The sequence below is a fragment of the Muntiacus reevesi genome, chromosome 1 (genome assembly GCF_963930625.1).
Source record: "Muntiacus reevesi chromosome 1, mMunRee1.1, whole genome shotgun sequence".
Classification (NCBI taxonomy): Eukaryota; Metazoa; Chordata; class Mammalia; order Artiodactyla; family Cervidae; genus Muntiacus; species Muntiacus reevesi.
In genome coordinates, this window is record NC_089249.1 from 48234352 (window position 1) to 48253495 (window position 19144).

A 19144-nucleotide genomic window follows, 5' to 3' on the forward strand; every position below is an offset into this window, starting at 1 on the left:
GAGGCAGCCAGGGGTTTCCAAGTGGGAGGTGTTTTGGGGGCGGTGGGCTTGGGGAGGGTCCTGCTTGGAGCCCCCGTGACCCAACAGCCTCTGTCTTCTGCAGCAAAGAGATGTGTGACCAGCAGAACGCCTTCACCATGTGCCCGCTGTGTGACAAGTCCTGTGACTACTGGAACCTCAGCTCAGCCTGCGGGACAGCGCGGGCCAGCCACCTGTTTGACAACCCTGCCACCGTCTTCTTCTCCATCTTCATGGCTCTGTGGGGTGAGTCATCACCATGGGGCTGGCTTCCACGCAGGGCACCGTTAGATGGGCGCAGGGACCAAAGCCAATATTCTTTGGTTTACTTCCTCAGTATTTAATCCTTATATCTTTAGTTCAATTTCTATTTATTTATTTGGTTGTTCTGGGTCTTCGTGGCTGCATGGGCTTTTTTTAGCTGTGGTGAGCGGGGGTTACTCTCTTCTTGTGGAGCATGAGCTCTTAGGCTCGTGGGCTTGCATCTACTGGGCTCTAGAGCACGGGGTTAGTAGTTGTGGTGCACGGACCTAGTTGCTCTGTGGCATGTGGGGTCTTCTCAGACCAGGGATTGAACCCATGTCCCCTGCTCTGGCAGGCAGATTTTTTATTACTGAGCCACTATGGAAGCCCCTAGTCCTTATATTTTAAGAAGCATTTTAGGGACAATAGATTTCTCTCCCTTACTCATACATGGGACTAGAACTAAGAATATCCTCCGTAGCTTTATTTTACATATATATATATATATATATATATATATATATATATATATATATATATAAGAGATGGAGTAATCTTATATTAATCTCATATAGGATTTGTTTGGAAATTGAACCCATACATGCTTTGAAAGCCCCTTATATACTCATAGGCATCTCCAGGTACATCTCCTAAGATGTGCAAGTCCCAGATGTCATTTGGTGTCACACCTGGGGTCAAGGGGTGACTGCCACGGTCACAGGGTTAGCTGGGGACAAAGGCGGGCCTAGACTCGTCTCCTATCTGCGTTCAGTTGCAATTTCCAGGACACCGCGAGTGTAGACTGCAGAGATTTCACTTAATGCCAAAGAGATGTTTTCTATCTTCCCACTAAAGGGATTTCTGAAGGAAGGAATAAATAGTTCCTTCGATGTCCTCCTCCTCTCTCCCGCACCACCTTGCCCAGAGTCTTGGGGTAATTAACTTTCTCTGGGCCACAGCCATCTGATCATAAACACAGACACACAGACGCACACATGCACCCTTCTGTTCTTAAAAACTGGAATATCCACCCCTGTGGTCACTGAGCATTTCCAAGAAGACACACCCATGGGTATCACAGAAGGGACCAGGGGGCCCTGTGTCAGCCTGTTGGGAGCAGCCATCTGCCATCGTCTCATCCGTACAGAGTGGGCCCTCATCTTTCGGGTCACAGACCGGCAACTGAAGCGGTTAGGTTTACTGCTGACTCCAGGGGGCTTGGAGGACCTGCCAGGATGGGGCGGTGAGTCGCACATCCTGGGACTGTGTGCAGGAGAGGGAGGTCTCTTCTAGAACTGCTGTTAGACCCAGACCCGGCGACGTCTGTCTCTCTATGTTGGTGGAGATGGAACTGGGCTGGAAAGATTCCCCTGCGACCCAGCCACCAGGAAGGTATCCGGGGGAGCGTCTATTGTCCCAGGAAGAACAGCCACTGCCCAGGACCACGTGGCAGCGTCAGCCCACAGAACAGCGGCAGGGTGTCAGGGGACATGGCGCTCGTGGCCGTGTAGCCCTGGAATTGTTCACAGGAAGCGTCAGGGGGGGCAGAGTGAAGTTGTAGCTGTGGCCTGCACAGTCTCAGGCAGCTCTGTGCCTCTTGTCCAAAAGCGGCATCTTGGGTTTTTTCTCTTTTGGGGGGTTACTTTTTAAAAAAATTCTCTTTATTTTTTAATTGATGGAAAATTGCTTTGCAAATTTGTGTTGGTTTCTGCTGTACAACAATGCAAATCAGTCATAATTATATATACATATATATATATATATATATCTCCCTTCTCTCCTGAGCCTCCGAACCACCCCCACGCCCGATCCCACTGCTCCAGGTCATCACAGAGCGCTGAGCTGAGCTCCCTGTTACACGCACTTTCCCTCTAGCTATCTGTTTTGCACATGGTAGTGTGTAAATGTTAGTGCTACTCTCTCGGTTTGTCCCACCCTCACCTTCCCCCACTGTGTCCACAAGTCCATTCTCTACTAGGTTCATCTGTACCATTTTTCTAGATTCCATGTGTATGTGTTAACATATGATACTTGTTTTTCTCTTTCTGACTTTACTTTATTCTGCGTAAAAGGCTCTAGGTTTATCCACCCCATGACAGCTGACTCAAATGTGTTCCTTTCTATGGCCAAGTAATATTCCATTGCATAAATGTACCACAACTTCTTTATCTGTTCATCTGTCCATGAACACTTAGGTTGCTTCCATGTCCTGGCTTTTGTTTACAGTGCTGCAGTGAACACTGGGGTACATGTGGCTTGTAGAATTGAGGTTTTCTCAGAGTCTGTGCCCAGTAGTGGGAATGCTGGGTCACTGAGAGATTTACTCCTGTGGGCTGTGCTGGGCTTAGTCACTCGGTTGTGTCCAACTCTTTGCAATCCTGTGGACTGTATCCTGCTAGGCTCCTCTGTCCATGGGGATTTTCCAAGCAAGAATACCGGAGTGGGTAGCCTATCCCTTCCCCAGGGGAACTTTCTGACCCAGGAATTAAACTGGGGTCTCCTGCATTGCAGGCAGATTCTTTACCAGCTGAGCTACAAGGTAAGTCCCAGATTTATTCCTAGTATTAATAAAAATACTAGGAATTTTTATTCCTATGATGCAAAGAGCTAACTCATTAGAAAAGACCCAGATGCTGGGAAAGATTGAAGGCAGGAGGAGAAGGGGATGACAGAGGATAAGATGGTTGGATGGCATCACTGAATCAATGGACTTGAGTTTGAGCAAGCTCTGGGAGATGGTGAAGGCCGGGGAAGCCTGCCATGCTGCAGTCCATGGAATGGCAAAGAGTTGGACATGACTGAGTTACTGAATAACAAATTAATAAAAAGCAGCCTCTTGGAATGACCTCAAATATGATGGAACTGACTGGAGCCTGAAATGCCCTTTCACCTTTTGCTATGTTGCAGCCCTAATTCCCATGAGTCTGTCTTAGAGATATGACCGTGACTGAGGAGCTAAAGCTTAATTACTCTGGTCTGCTATCCCTTAAGGCCTTTCCTGGGATGTGTGATTCCCTATCACCAGGAGACTTGGTTTTCAGCTGTACCTTCCCACTTCCTGTTTTCTTTTTTTCCCCCCTCAGGTGGATGTTTTTATTTGTAAACAAATAAAACCACAAAGAAATAAAAAAGAGAACTTCTCAGTAAAGAAAATGAGTTTGTGGGCAGAGCTGGAAAAAAAAAATAAGATTCTGGGGTCCAAGCTGTGCTTTGTGACTATTAGAGATGGAGAACCTCTGGCCTTGCAGATCTGGGGTTCCTGCATCCTCTCAGAAGTGGGGACTTCCTTGGTGGTTCAGTGGTTAAGAATCTGCCTTGCTGTGCAGGAGATGCTGGTTCGATTCCTGGTTGGGGAGCTAAGATCCCATAGCCTCAGGCAGCTAAGCCTGCATGCTGCAGCTAGAGAACCTGTGTGTTGCAATGAAGACCCAACACAGCCAAAATAAAGAAAAATTAAAAAAAAAAAAAAAAAAAAAAGGAAGCAGAGGCCAGGAGGACATTGTCTGAATCACCCACCTCTCACTGACCTCCCCACCGACCCATCCAGGTTGCTCTGTCACCAAACTCTCAAACAAGGCAGTCTCTGAATTCCTTACTATGCCAGATACTTCATTTTGCTGCAAATAAGGAGAATGTTTTTGAACCAGAACTTATGACACACGATTTCTGCGTGGTCCTAAAATGGGGGCAGGGCTGTCCCTTCCCACTTTTAGTCCCCAGCAGCTGTCCCTTTTCTCTCCTCGGTGGATGAGCAGATACCTCCATCCCTCCTGAATTCTGCGATGATGCCCCCATGCCCCCCACCCACCCCCGGACTCCTCTCTCTTCCCTTCGCGTGGTAGCAGCAGCACCAGGAAAACAAATCGAGTGGGGTTGTGTCAGTGCTCCCGGGCTTAGGGTTTGGTTTTGTTATTTTAACAGCCTTGCTGTGTTTCATGTGATTGTGTATTTGGTTACAGCAGCCAAGAGCCTGTGGGCATGACTGCCTACAAATTGCAATTAAAAATAATAGTTATGCCTCTCATTACATGATTATTATGATCAGTGGTGCTGTGCTGGGTGGGCCTGGGCCAGGGCCCGAGGCTGCCGGGAAGGAGGCTGGGAGAAGTGGTTCTCTGCAGAGAGAGAGGCTGGGGCAGGAGTGGGGGGTCCCTGAGCTGGGGTTGGCGGTGGGGTGTACAGAGGGCAGGAGTGGGGTTCCTGAGTTGGGGTCAGGAGGTCGGGTATACAGAGGGCAGGAGTGGGGGGTCTCTGAGCTGAGGTTGGGGGTAGAGTGTACAGAGGGCAGGAGTGGAGGGGTCACTGAGTTGGGGTTGGGAGTGGGGTGTACAGCGGACACGAGTGGGGGTCACTGAGCTGGGGTTGGGAGTGGGGTGTACAGAGGGCAGCAGTGGGGGGGGGTCACTGAGCTGGGATTGGGACGTTGGGTATACAGAGGGCAGGAGTGGGGGGTCTCTGAGCTGAGGTTGGGGGCGGAGTGTACAGAGGGCAGGAGTGGTGGGTCACTGAGCTGGGTTGCGGGGTGGGGTGTACAGAGGGCAGGAGTGGGGGTCTCTGAGCTGGGTTGTGGGGTCAGGTGTACAGAGGGCAGGAGTGGGGGTCTCTGAGCTGGGGTTGGGAGTGGAGTCACTGAGTTGGAGTTGGGAGTGGGGTGTACAGAGGGCACGAGTGGGGGTCTCTGAGCTGAGGTTGGGGGTGGGGTGTACAGAGGGCAGGAGTGGGGGTCTCTGAGCTGGGTTGTGGGGTCAGGTGTACAGAGGGCAGGAGTGGGGGTCTCTGAGCTGGGTTGTGGGGTCAGGTGTACAGAGGGCAGGAGTGGGGGTCTCTGAGCTGGGGTTGGGAGTGGAGTGTACAGAGGGCAGGAGTGGGGATCTCTGAGCTGGGTTGGGAGTGGGGTGTACAGAGGGCAGGAGTGGGGGTTACTGAGCTGGAGTCATGGAGTGGGGTGTACAGAGGGCAGGAGTGGGGGTCTCTGAGCTGGGTTGTGGGGTCAGGTGTACAGAGGGCAGGAGTGGGGGTCTCTGAGCTGGGGTTGGGAGTGGAGTCACTGAGTTGGAGTTGGGAGTGGGGTGTACAGAGGGCACGAGTGGGGGTCTCTGAGCTGAGGTTGGGGGTGGGGTGTACAGAGGGCAGGAGTGGGGGTCTCTGAGCTGGGTTGTGGGGTCAGGTGTACAGAGGGCAGGAGTGGGGGTCTCTGAGCTGGGTTGTGGGGTCAGGTGTACAGAGGGCAGGAGTGGGGGTCTCTGAGCTGGGGTTGGGAGTGGAGTGTACAGAGGGCAGGAGTGGGGATCTCTGAGCTGGTTTGGGAGTGGGGTGTACAGAGGGCAGGAGTGGGGGTTACTGAGCTGGAGTCATGGAGTGGGGTGTACAGAGGGCAGGAGTGGGGATCTCTGAGCTGAGGTCGGGAGGTTGAGTGTGCAGAGGGCAGGAGTCAGCCAGAGCCAGAGCTGATGGAGGCATCAGGCCCAGCTCCTCTGGGGTTCTGGCTTCAAGCTCCAGGGAACTTTGGAAAGACAGTGAAGCCATATTGAAAGTAGGGAAGGGAGAGGTGAAGGGAGGAGGTTAAGGACAGCAACTTCAGGGTCAGGCAGTCCTAAACATGGGTCTCAGTCCCGCTCTGTATCCATCACCGTGAGCCTTGCCCGGTGTCACTGAAGTCACTCCTCTCAGCCAAGGTGCTGAGTAACCTGGACGGAGGCTGGTCCTCAACCTTGGAGCACCCCATCCTCATCTCTTAAGTGGGTGAAGTCATACCTACCCTGTCGTGTTCTCACAACTGTGAACCAGATGTGTGTGCAGGGCAGTTGGCATCGTACCTGACATGTGATACCCACTGGGAGCTGGGAGCTTCTCTCCATTGTCATGAGGGTCCTTTGTGTCCCCCTGAGTCCTCCTTAGTGACTTTTTAAACATTTTTTTATTTTTTTCATTTATTTTTATTAGTTGGAGGCTAATTACTTTACAGTATTGTAGTGATTTTTGCCATACATTGACATGAATCAGCCATGGATTTACATGTGACTTTTAAAGATTTTGTACTGGGGTGTAACTGATTAACAATTTTGTGGTAGTTTCAGGTGAACAGTGGAGGGACTCAGCCACACATATACATGGATCCGTTCTCCCCCAGACTCCCCTCCCCTCCAGGCTGCCATACAACCTTAAGCAGAGTTCCCTGTGTTGTGCAGCAGGTCTTTGTTGGTTACCTATTTAAAATACAGCAGTGTGTATGTGTCCATCCCAAACTCCCTAAATATCCGTTTGCCTCATTCTTGCCCCCTGGCAACCATGTCGTTCTCTTAAGTCTCAGGGACTCTTTTACCCCATCGTCTGCTCCCGTTCTGACTTCTCTCTCTCATGGAGACCACAATTGGTGTGCAGAGCCCTCCTTGGGCACTGGGAACAGCCCAGGGAAAGAAGAGGCGTCCCACCAGTTTGGAGAGCATCCCCAAGCCGTGGCTGGGGTCCAGAGGTCAGGGTGCACACACACAAAAGGAAAAGGTCTCAGATTCCAGGAACCAAAGATACAGATTTCCCCCAGCCCCCACACTGTGAGGCATGTGGGATCTTAATTCCCTGACCAGGGAACCTGTGCCCCCTGCACTGGAAGTGCAGAGCCTTAACCCCTGGACCACCAGGGAGATACAGATCCGGGCATCGTGGTGTAGCACCTAGTGAAACATATGTAGCTTTAAGGAACCACAGGCTTGGTCAGGCTCTCAGTGTTTGCTGGGCTCAGCCCTGTGCAGTGCCCCAGGTGAACAGAGACACGTACCAGCTGAAGAAGAGTTTGCAGTCCTATTTCTACGCTGCAGACCTGAGTTGCAATCAATGGTCTGGCGTGGCAGGCAGTGCAGGGCGCCCAGGCTGATACTGGGGATGATGTAGCGGGGTAGGGGTGGCCTCAGGGACTGTCATGTCCTTTCCCTTTCCAGTGCACCAGACCTAAGGGCTGTAGGAGTGCAGAGGAGTGGGCGCCTGGGAATCTGATCTTATGGTGCTTGAGCTGGTCAGGAAACAATGAGGCAGCTCTGGGGGGTGGATGGGACAGGACCAGTTTGCACAAACTGGGGATGAAGAGGGCAATGAGGTGACGCCTGAGCAGCAGTGCACACGTGAGTTGTATGCTGACAGATGGTGGGAATAGATCAGGACAGACAGGATGGGCCAGATACACACATTCTCTGTATCCAGAGGGAAGAATCTTGACAATAGAGGCCCACTGCAAGTTTGATGGGTTGTTGGCATCCTCCTTTTCCCTGCCCCTCTGTGCTGCCCGAATGCCATTACTCTTCAAGGCTCAGCTCAGATACTCTGGCAGCTGGCACCCCCTCTTCTGCATGCCCACAGCCCTTTATCTGCGCTATTTGTAAGTCCCTGATCACTTTATACTTTGTACCGCAGTTACTTAAAATCTCTCCTGATAGACTAAACCAGTAGAGAGCAAAATCCACATCAGATTCACCAAGCTCCTCACGATGTCTTGAGCAGTGTTTTGTATATCACAGGTACCTTAGGTCAGGTTTTTCAGGCTAGGAAATCCGTTCAAACACGCTCAAATAACAAGGGATTATAAGAAAGTAAGAAGCAAGCTCATGGATGCAGGAGATAAAATACAGCCAGGCGCTGTAGGGAACTGGAGCAGTAGGAACTATAAGGAACCTTTCTCCTTTTTTCACATGCTGCATGGTTTTTTCCATTTCTGCTTCTGTTTGTGTCTCTTAGTTTCAGTTTTCAAAAGAGAGAATCTGATTGGCCCATCAGCAGGATAAGGTGTCCAATCCTGATCTAAAGAAGCCATGGCTTCAGGGCTGAGGGAATTGGTTCTTTCTGGAGCATGTTGGGCTGCCCTTCAAGGACTGTGGTTGGAGCAGGCAAGCTGACCGGTGTGTCTGGATGGTAGGCATTCAACAGATATTTGCTTGAAGAATGAATGAATGTCACTTCCAGGAGCTGCGTCTCCCAGCTGCCTGCAGGATGAAGTGGAAGTCTGAAACCCTGGACTCAGATAGAATTATTAGGAGATGTGATGTAATCTCAGGATGAGATGATTCAGGCCCAGGAAAGGGAAGTTGTGCTGGGGACAGAAAGATGGAGAAAAAAGTGAGAGGAAGGTGCAGGAAGAGAGAACATGTAGGGAAGACAAAGTTTGTATAAAAAGGCTAGAAGCCATCATTTCAATTTCTTACTTTTTTTAATGCTTCCATTCTTCCTTTATTCTCGAGATCAGTGTTTAAGCTTTTCTTATAACCTAGAAATGGGGCTTCCCTGGTGGCTCAGATGTTAAAGAATCTGCCTGCAATGCAGAAAACCTGAGTTCAATCCTTGGGTCCAGAAGATCCCCTGGAGAAGGGAATGGCACCCACTCCAGTATTCTTGCTTGGAAAATCCCATGGACAGAGGTGCCTGTCAGGCTATTGTCCGTGAGGTCACAAAGAGTTGGACATGACTGAGCAACTAATATTCAGTGTGCATCCTCCATTGGGTGAACCCTAAGGGTGTTTGCAATCCACTCTTCAAAATTAATAGAATTTTTTCTTTCTTTTCAAGCTACCATGTTTCTTGAAAACTGGAAGCGATTACAGATGCGACTGGGCTACTTCTGGGACCTGACTGGCATCGAAGAGGAAGAAGTGAGTTCTCTTTGGGTCTCTGCTTTGCTTTGTCCCTGAAAAGAAATCATCTTGATTGAAATAACTACTTAACTTTGCTCTCACGGCAGCTGGTCACCTGCCAAGTCTTGCTCTGACCCCTTTCCTAGCTCGGCTCCATGGGCTAAGCCAGGGTTGATAGGCACTGAGGCCAAGAGTTGAAATCCTCTCTTTTCTCTTGACCTGTAAGAACTCAGACTTGAGGGGTAGCCAGATGTCCTTGTGACCCTTGGTGGGAAAAAATGACACGAGAAGCAAGCCTTGCTGTAGTTTGAGGTTCAACTCAACATTCTTCCACCTCCTGTCTCATTGGTACTTGAGAGCATGAAGCAAGAGGCTGTGACCCAGACGTGTTATATGGACGTGTCTGGATGCCCCTGGGAGCCTGCTGGGGGTGAGATGGAGGCATGGGTGCCAGGTGCCTTTGATGTGTATGGAGAAGGGAAGAACCACTTACCCAGTACCCTGTCAGCAAGTGTGACGTTGGAACATGAGCTAAGAGAAAGCGTAGGTTCTTTCAGAGTCGAATTTTATGGACAGATGTTGTTTAAAGGATGAAAGTAACTGACCTGCCCTTGGGGCTCGTTTGAGAACTAGGGCCCCTGATGATATTGGCAAGTTGATGATGACCAGCAAGGGCACAGTTGCTCATAGTTACCTATTTCCACTTGCTGCCATTGCCTAAACAGCAAAAGTGAATATTAGCTAGGCACTCGCGATGCCGTGGGCATTGTCAATGAGGTGGTGGGACAGTGTCCAGAGGTCCAGGAGGCACCCCCAGTATTTTGAGTACCATGGACTGGCTGGCTGCGAGCATATGGCAGCCTCATGTAGAGCTGACCTTTTCTGTATTCTCCATCACTTATTGGTGTCTTATTGCCTTGGAGCCTAGGGACCCCTGGCTCTGTGACCCTGACGCTTTGGTCCAAGGTAGTGAAATCCCCAATTTAGTCTTGCTCCCAAGTCTATGTGGCTCCCTGGTCTGTGATATGGCATCCTCCCCTCTCCTTAAAGCTCCAGGTATTCAGCTTGCCTTTGAGCAAGTGGGCATTTGATGACCATGGATTGAGTTCACATGCTCACTCTATCCCCAGTCCTCTGCGTTAAGTGTATGCCTGGGGACTCATAGCATTGCAGATTCTGTGGCAAATGAGAGAATGTACATATGGATTCTGCCTTCAGAGTGGATACAAATTAGTTAAGAAGATAAGCAATGCAGAATAATGAAGACAATTGCATTTCTTGGGGGAAAGTGGCCAAAGTTGTGCTTCCAACGGAAAGAGCTGTCAGAGTTGGACTGTGTGGGTTATTTTGTCCTGTTCCATTTCATTCCAGAGACAGAGAGGGAGAGAGGGGAGAAGAGAGAGGAGAGGGCTGTAGCTGGATGTGGGGAGAGGGTGGGGCATAGCTCCCTTCTCCTAAGGCCAGGACTCTGAGGTATCCAAGAAAAAGAAGAAGAAGCATCTTGGCACCTAAGCCTGTGTGAGGCCAGAAACAGGCCAAGTGTGTCTTCCGAGTAGCACTGAGGAAGCCAGCAAGTCTCTCTGTAGAGAGGATGTGTAAACACATTCACATGGAGAAAGGCATCTATCAGGACTCGGTGCCCTGAAAATCTCAGTCCTGGGCCCCTGGCAGGAGTGAGATGTTAATCCATTTTTGTTTCTTGTAGCCAGATTTCCTGTTTGCTGTTTAACCAATGAGCCATGGTCAAGTCTTGGGAGGGGCCTGACTTTAGGAACTCCTGTGCAGGCTGAGAGGGGCCTGACCAAGCCTGGGTTCACCCTGGCACAAGGAGCTGGTCCTGACAGGCTCTCTGTGTGAGGTTACTGGGGGTGGTTCAGTTCTGCAGCATTGTTTATATGCCCCTGTGCACCAGACTGGGGGCAGGCATGATTGGGAGAAGGGAGGACAGCTGTGTCTTTCCTTCCAGGTATTTAGATTTTTGGACTCAGATATTAAACACACTTCAAATTGAGTTAAATCTGAACATGCACATCAAACAACTACTATGGACCAGGTTCTGGTTTGGGATGTGGAACTCCCACAGACATGGTCTCCGAGCATCTTCAAAGGACTGAATTCAGTTAAGGGGCTCTCTGGTCTCTGAATATTTAGAATACAACAGTGAGTTTGAGAGAAATTACTTCTGGCCTAAAAGAATACTTAAAAAAAAATAGATTGAAGGCAGAAGGAGAAGGGGGCGGCAGATGACGAGATGGTTAGATGGTGTCACAGACTCAACGAACATGAATTTGAGCAAACTCTGGGAGACAGTGAAGCTTCAGTCTATCAGATCACAACTAAACAACAACAACACAAAACCAAGGTTTTGGAGACTGGCTGAATTTTAATGAGCAGCACAGGGAAGAATGGGTACCCATAGGAGGAAACAGCCGACAGGACCGTTGATCTGGGTAAGCTCAGATGTGGCTCAGAGGTAGTGAGATGCCTGGGAAGTGTCGTTGGCTGCAGGGAAAAGGGATCGGGCTGCAGTGGGGGGCAGAGCAGCAAATGCATGCTGGTGGCCAGGTCAGGGAGAGTCTTGATTGCTGCTCTGTCTCCTTAGGTCATGAGGAGGCACGGAGGGCAGGATTGGCAGGTGTTTGTGACCTTCCCTGGGACTTATATGTGTCGGGGGCAGATTTAGTGTTAGTTACTCAGTTGTGTCCAACTCTTTGCGACCTCATGAGCTCTAGCCCCCCAGGCTCTTCTGTCCATAGTATTTCCCAGACAAGAATACTGAAATGGGTTTCCATTTCCTTCTCCAGGGGATTTTTCCCCACCCAAGGGTCAAACTCTGGTCTCTGTCATTGTGAGCAGATTCTTTACCGTCTGAGCCACCAGTAAAGCCCTAACCCATGTTCAAATGAGGAGCAAGAGAATGGCAGATACTACATGGGCTTTGGGGAGAGGGATGCAGGAGTCCTTGAAGGTTGTTAGAGCTGTTTCTCTGATCTCCAAGTCTCAGGAATCCTCCTGTAGGCAGCTGTACAGACAGAGCCTCCAGACAGCCTTCCTTCCTGTGGTCTTCATTAGGAAATATGCGGGAGGGGAGGGTGCTAACTCACACAGAGACCAGAGACATCCACCCTCTGTCCCTCCCCCTTGGGGTGCCCCCTCCACGTGGGACACCATGGAAGTGAGCAGGGGAAAGGGGAAGGAAGCTGGAGAACCCACCTCCTGGGTCAGCTGCCCCAGGCCGAGGGGCCTCCTTGTGGAACCAGCGGAGACGTACCGAGATACTCCTTTGGAGCCTGTTGAAGGAGCCTCCTGCCAGACCTCACAAGTCTTTGCTCTGAGGCGGGATGGTCTTCATCTTGGCCGCCTCTCTTGCCCAATTACCTTCTGCCCTCAGGCCCCAGTTGTCCTTGGGATCCCTCAGAGAGTGGCCTTATCTGGTCATAGAGTCCTCCCCTCCATTTCTCCCATCCACATCTACTATGTCAGGCTGTCCCTAATGGCTTCCCATCACATAAGACGCAACCCCCTCTGAGCCCAGCTCATGGCAGCCTTCTCCTCCTCCAGAAATTCCAGCCTACTGCATTTGCCTTCTCTCCATGGCTCCTTCCAGGCTTTGCACTGGCTCTTTCTGCTGCCTAGAAGGTGCCAGTCTCCACCTGACCTAATTCTTTCTTGGCTTTTCCATCCCAACATTACCCTCCTGTGGCTGTTGCTGTTGTCCAGTCTCTAAGTCATGTCCAACGCTTTGCAACCCCATGAACTACAGCAGGCCAGGCTTCCCTGTCCTCCATTATCTTCCAGAGTTTGCTCAAACTCATGTCCATAAAGTTGGTGATGCCATCCAACCATCTCATCCTCTGTCATCCCCTTTTCCTCTGCCCTAAATCTTTCCCAGCATCAAGGTCTTTTCCAGTGAGTCAGCTCTTTGCATCAGGTGATCATAGTATTAGAGGTTCAACTTCAGCGTCAGTTCTTCCAATGAATATTCAGAATTGATTTCCTTTAAGATTGACTGGTTTGATCTCCTTGCAGTCCAAGGTGCTCTCAAGAGTCTTCTCTAGCACCACAGTTTGAAGGCATCAACTCTTTGGTGCTCAACCTTCTTTATGGTCCAACTCTCACATCCATACCTTCCCTCAATCCCCCTTCTGAAGTGGCCAACCTGACATTTCTCCTGCTGCTCTGATTCCCCACCTACCAGCTTCTTATTGGTGGATTTGTTTGCCTGCTGTCACCTTCCTTCACTTGGGGATAAGCTTCTGGAGAAGAAGGACCTTGTATGTAGCCTCAGAACCTGGAAAGAGCTCCCAAGGGCTCAGAGCACAGGACATGCTTGATGGCTCTTGGATGGAGAACTTTGTTGATTGCATCTGCAGATTTACTTCTATAAATCAGCAAAGACTGGTTCTGAGCTGGCCTAGGCCTTTTCTTCAGGCCAGCTCCTGAGGGATCAACCAGATGGAAGCAGCTTTGTGAAGTATTTCCCAGAGCTTTGTGGGAGGGTTATGTATTTGTGGTCACTTGGCATCAGACCACCCATCCAGGGAGGCTATGTTTAATGATGACCTGCCCATGGCTGGATATGTCAGAGCCCCCTTCATGGGGGTCTAGATTCTACTCTGGCTGGGAGCTCATTGGTCCAGTTCTCTGCCTTTGAGGAATCTTGTAACCTGACCTTCTTGACTATAAGCAGGGGAATCCTTGTCTGACATTGCTTCAGTTGGAAAGCAGAGAAGCCTGAGACTCTGCTTTCAGAGCCTTGGATTCCTGTCTATGTGCCAAGAGCTCATGGTTTTTTCTAAACAGATGAAGGGGGTCTGAACTGGGGCCCAGAGTGTGGTGCGGGGGGCCACAGCCACAACTGGGACATGCCTCTATGTGATGTCACATCTTTGGAAAATCAGGGACTGGTCAGGAGCCTCCTCTCATCAGAAGGGAAGGCCCTGAAGCTCCCCTGCAGTGGGTGACAGGGTGAAAGCAAGTCTTGCTTGAAGGGCTTTGGAATCCAGATTCTGGCACTCAACAGAAACACCCAGCTAGCATTTTATTTTTAAAATAAATTTTAAAATCTTCCATAGCAATCATACAGAAAAAAAGCAACCAGATTTCAGAGGCCATGAAGGAAAAGATCACACTGTGTTTCTCAGAGTATTTCTGCAGGATGTTATCTGCTGGAAGTGAAAGGAGTTTTGTGGGACCTGCTGGGCTGAAGAATATTCAGCAGGTGTCTTTACAGGAGAACCTTTTCAGAGCTTTTATTAGGCTCCTTGTGACTCTCAGGTGACACATTGTATGGAGTTTTCCAATCGGTTCGAGCCTGGAATCCTTTTTTAACCCCAAACCCTCCTGGCACACACATTAGGAAGTGCTATGTTGGAGGATGGATGAAGAGGAGAGACCAAACGGAGTGAACTTCACAAGCAATTAGAGATTTCTGTGTGCTCCCTATGGTGCTAATTACTGTGAGAAGCAAAAAAGAGTATAGACCAGGTAGCAGATTCTTCTATTAGGATGTAAAGACTCTCACATGCAGAACAACTAGGACATAATAAAAGAAAAATATGTGATCAAGAGCTACATGTCGTACAAGCTATAAAACTCTAGGTGATTGAGAGGAAGGAGGCTCCGCCACCTGTGGTTCAGCAGGCAGAGAAGGTCCCACCTCTCAGGGTGGACTGCATCCTGGAGACTGGTTGATGATGGGAAGCCCTCAGAATTCTGGAATGGCTCCTTCTCTCTTATATTGGTTATTCTTATAAGTCACACGTGTAGTTTCTCCTCTCCAGCATCATGGCATTTCCCAGGAAAGTAAGAGACAGGTCGGGAGCCTAGCTTTTTGGCTTTCGGAATCTCTGAGGCATGAGCAGTGATAAGGGAGTGTGTGTTCTCTGAGTCTGCTGAGAACCAGCTCCGGGATCCCTGTCTGGGAGGTCTCAGTACATGTTGCAGGAATGTGGAGTCCTCGCATCCTGGATATTGGTCCTTGAAAGCTGCAGGGAGGACACTTAACTTACACCGTTAAGTTCTCTTTGAAGTCAGTCATGCATCTTTCTGCCCCAGCCTCTGAGTTGTTGGGACTGTGGTCTTTCCGACGAGCCAGGTGCTCTTTCTCATGCCTGGCGACTCACTGTTCAGGTTTGTGTTGCTGAGTGGCCCCGGGGATGTCTCCTGAACCCCAGTGTACTTGCCGGGAGTTACTCACCTAGACTGAACAGGAAACAGGTCCAGGCAGTAAGTGTTAAGATTCCCTGTGGCTGAACTAGAACAAATAATTTCACAATTTGTATGGAAATACAAAAAACCTCGAATAGCCAAAGTAATCTTGAGAAAGAAGAATGGAACTGGAGGAATCAACCTGCCTGACTTCAGACTCTACTACAAAGCCACAGTCATCAAGACAGTATGGTACTGGCACAAAGACAGAAATATAGATCAATGGAACAGAATAGAAAGCCCAGAGATAAATCCACAAACCTATGGACAGCTTATCTTTGACAAAGGAGGCAAGGATATACAATGGAAAAAAGACAATCTCTTTAACAAGTGGTGCTGGGAAAACTGGTCAACCACTTGTAAAAGAATGAAACTAGAACACTTCCTAACACCATACACAAAAATAAACTCAAAATGGATTAAAGATCTAATTGTAAGACCAGAAACTATAAAACTCCTAGAGGAGAACATAGGCAAAACACTCTCCAACATAAATCACAGCAAGATCTTCTATGACCCACCTCCCAGAATATTGGAAATAAAAGCAAAAATAAACAAATGGGACCTAATGAAAATTAAAAGCTTTTGCACAACAAAGGAAACTATAAGTAAGGTGAAACCCTCAGATTGGGAGAAAATAATAACAAATGAGGAAACAGACAAAGGATTAATCTCAAAAATATACAAGCAACTCCTGAAGCTCAATTCCAGAAAAATAAACGACCCAATCAAAAAATGGGCCAAAGAACTAAACAGACATTTCTCCAAAGAAGACATACAGATAGCTAACAAACACATGAAAAGATGCTCAACATCACTCATCATCAGAGAAATGCAAATCAAAACCACAATGAGGTACCATTACACGCCAGTCAGGATGGCTGCTATCCAAAAGTCTACAAGCAATAAATGCTGGAGAGGGTGTGGAGAAAAGGGAACCCTCTTACACTGTTGGTGGGAATGCAAACTAGTACAGCCACTATGGAAAACAGTGTGGAGATTTCTTAAAAAACTGGAATAAGAACTGCCATATGACCCAGCAATACCACTTCTGGGCATACACACTGAGGAATCCAGATCTGAAAGAGACACATGCACCCCAATGTTCATCGCAGCACTGTTTATAATAGCCAGGACATGGAAGCAACCTAGATGCCCATCAGCAGATGAATGGATAAGGAAGCTGTGGTACATATACACCATGGAATATTATTCAGCCATTAAAAAGAATTCATTTGAATCAGTTCTAATGAGATGGATGAAACTGGAGCCCATTATACAGAGTGAAGTAAGCCAGAAAGATAAAGAACATTACAGTATACTAACACATATATACGGAATTTAGATAGATGGTAGCGATAACCCTATATGCAAAACAGAAAAAGAGACACAGAAGTACAGAACAGACTTTTGAACTCTGGGGGAGAACGTGAGGGTGGGATGTTTTGAAAGAACAGCATGTATATTATCTATGGTGAAACAGACCACCAGCCCAGGTGGGATGCATGAGTCAATTGCTCAAGCCTGGTGCACTGGGAGGACCCTGAGGAGTCGGGTGGAGAGGGAGGTGGGAGGGGGGATTGGGATGGGGAATACGTGTAACTATATGGCTGATTCATGTCAATGTATGACAAAACCCACTGAAATGTTGTGAAGTGATTGGCCTCCAACTAATAAAATAATATTTTTAAAAAAAAAAGCAAAAAAAAAAAAAAAAAGAAAGAAATAACAACAATAACAAAAAAGATTCCCTGTGGCTGCCTTTAGCTTTGATGCTTATTGGCCGCCATTTTTAGCTTGTGGAAGAGTGACTCAAGGAAGACACTCGGTCCTTGCCCTGACATCCAGCTGTGGGGCACATCTGTTTCTCCAGCTGGGACTGGGCTTATTGAAACTTACAGTGGAGGCTGAGGATAGATGGTAGGGTGACTGGAGGCAGCCTCCGGTCACTGCTGTGTGCAGCTCAGGGCTGCTGTCTGTATCAGCTGCTTGTTAACGCTTCCTCTCTCTTTTCTCAACCCCGGCACTGCCCCCAGGAACGTGCTCAGGTTTGGTTTTCAGTGTGATAACAAGTGTCATGTGTCCTCCTTTCCTGCCACATTGGGTTCCTGGTTTTCCTGGTCTAGACTCCTCATGGTTGTGTGTGGTATGGCAGTTGTGTGTGATGTGGTGGTTGTGATTGGTGTGGTGGTTGTGTGTGGTGTGGTGGTTGCATGTGGTAGGTATGGCGGTTGTGTGTGGTATGGCAGTCGTGTGGTATGGCACTCGTGTGGTGTGGCGGTCATGTGTAGTGTGGTGGTTGTGTGTGGTGTGGTGGTTGCATGTGGTATGGTGGTCGTGTGGTGTGGTGGTTGCATGTGGTAGGTATGGCGGTTGTGTGTGGTGTGGCAGTCGTGTGTGGTATGGCAGTCATGTGTAGTGTGGCGGTTGTATGTGTTGTGGTGGTTGTGTGTGGTGTGGCAGTTGTGTGTGGTATGGCGGTTGTGTGGTGTGGTGGTCACGTGTGGTGCAGTGGTTGTGTGTGGTGTGGTGGTTGTGTGTGGCATGGCGGTGTGATGTGGTGGTCGTGTGATGTGGCGGTCGCGTGTGGTATGGTGGTCATGTGTGGTGTGGTGGTTGTGTGTGGTGTGGTGGTCGTGTGGTGTGGCGGTCATGTGTAGTGTGGCGGTTGTATGTTTTGTGGTGGTTGTGTGTGGTATGGCGGTCCTGTGGTGTGGCCATTGTGTGTCGTGTGGTGGTTGTGTGTGGTGTGGTGGTTGCATGTGGTATGGTGGTCGTGTGGTGTGGTGGTTGCATGTGGTAGGTATGGCGGTTGTGTGTGGTGTGGCAGTCGTGTGGTGTGATGGTCATGTGTAGTGTGGTGGTTGTATGTGTTGTGGTGGTTGTGTGTGGTGTGGCGGTCACGTGTGGTGCGGTGGTCGTGTGTGGTGTGGCAGTCATGTGTGGTGTGGCAGTCGTGTGGTATGGCAGTCGTGTGGTGTGGCAGTCATGTGTAGTGTGGCGGTTGTATGTGTTGTGGTGGTTGTGTGTGGTGTGGTGATTGTGTGTGGTATGGCAGTCGTGTGGTGTGGCGGTTGTATGTGTTGTGGTGGTTGTGTGTCGTGTGGTGGTTGTGTGTGGTATGGCGGTCCTGTGGTGTGGCAGTTGTGTATAGTGTGGCAGTTGTGTGTGGTGTGGCAGTTGTGTGTCGTGTGGCGGTTGTGTGTCGTGTGGCGGTTGTGTGTCGTGTGGCGGTTGTGTGTCATGTGGCGGTTGTGTGTCGTGTGGTGGTTGTGTGGTGTGGCGGTCGCGTGTGGTGTGGCGGTCATGTGTGGTGTGGCAGTTGTGTGTGGTGTGGCAGTTGTGTGTCGTGTGGCGGTTGTGTGTCGTGTGGCGGTTGTGTGTCATGTGGCGGTTGTGTGTCGTGTGGCGGTTGTGTGTCATGTGGCGGTTGTGTGTCGTGTGGCGGTTGTGTGTCGTGTGGCGGTTGTGTGCCGTGTGGTGGTTGTGAGCGGCGGGGCAGATCTCGTCCCACCCGTAGCATCCGGGCCCGTGTCCTGACTCACTGTCCGTGTGGTGTCTGGGTCTACCCTGCAGGCCAAGGCTGCCCTTGCCTGTGTACTAACCACTCTTTGACTCTGGGTTTTAGGAGCATTCCCGGCCTGAATATGAAACGAAAGTTCGCGAGAAAATGCTGAAGGAGAGCAACAAGTCAGTGGTCCAGAAACTGGGAACCAGTGGGACTGAGGCTGAGGATGAGGTAAGATGCTGGCGCCTGGTGCTCACCATCCTGTGTATTTCTTAAGATCCTGTTGTCATTTCATTGGGAATGCCTTCGTGGACAAGAAGGGCTGACAGTGGTGGGACAGGATGGAAAGAAAGCTTGATAATATCCCTCACTGTCCCGAGGGCAGAGCTCGTGGGCAGCAGGCTTCTGCCACAACTTGATTTATCTCTTTCCTGGGTGGTAGTGTCTGGATGAAATGGGAAACCCTGTTGGAAAAGCAAGAAGCCATTTCAGGCCTGGTTCTTCTGGACTTCATCACCTATACAGTGAATAACAATAGCAATCACTGCCA

At 49.5% G+C, this 19144-nt stretch overlaps 1 protein-coding gene across 1 annotated transcript in view; it reads left to right on the plus strand.

Moving 5' to 3' along the window:
• Positions 1-19144, plus strand: part of ANO2 (anoctamin 2) — a 324331-nt gene that overhangs the window by 152900 nt on the left and 152287 nt on the right. The window contains exons 11-14 of the mRNA XM_065923366.1: positions 104-264; positions 8812-8894; positions 17123-17134; positions 18715-18825. Of these exons, the coding sequence (XP_065779438.1) occupies positions 104-264; positions 8812-8894; positions 17123-17134; positions 18715-18825 (367 nt within the window). The remainder of the gene's footprint in view (positions 1-103; positions 265-8811; positions 8895-17122; positions 17135-18714; positions 18826-19144) is intronic.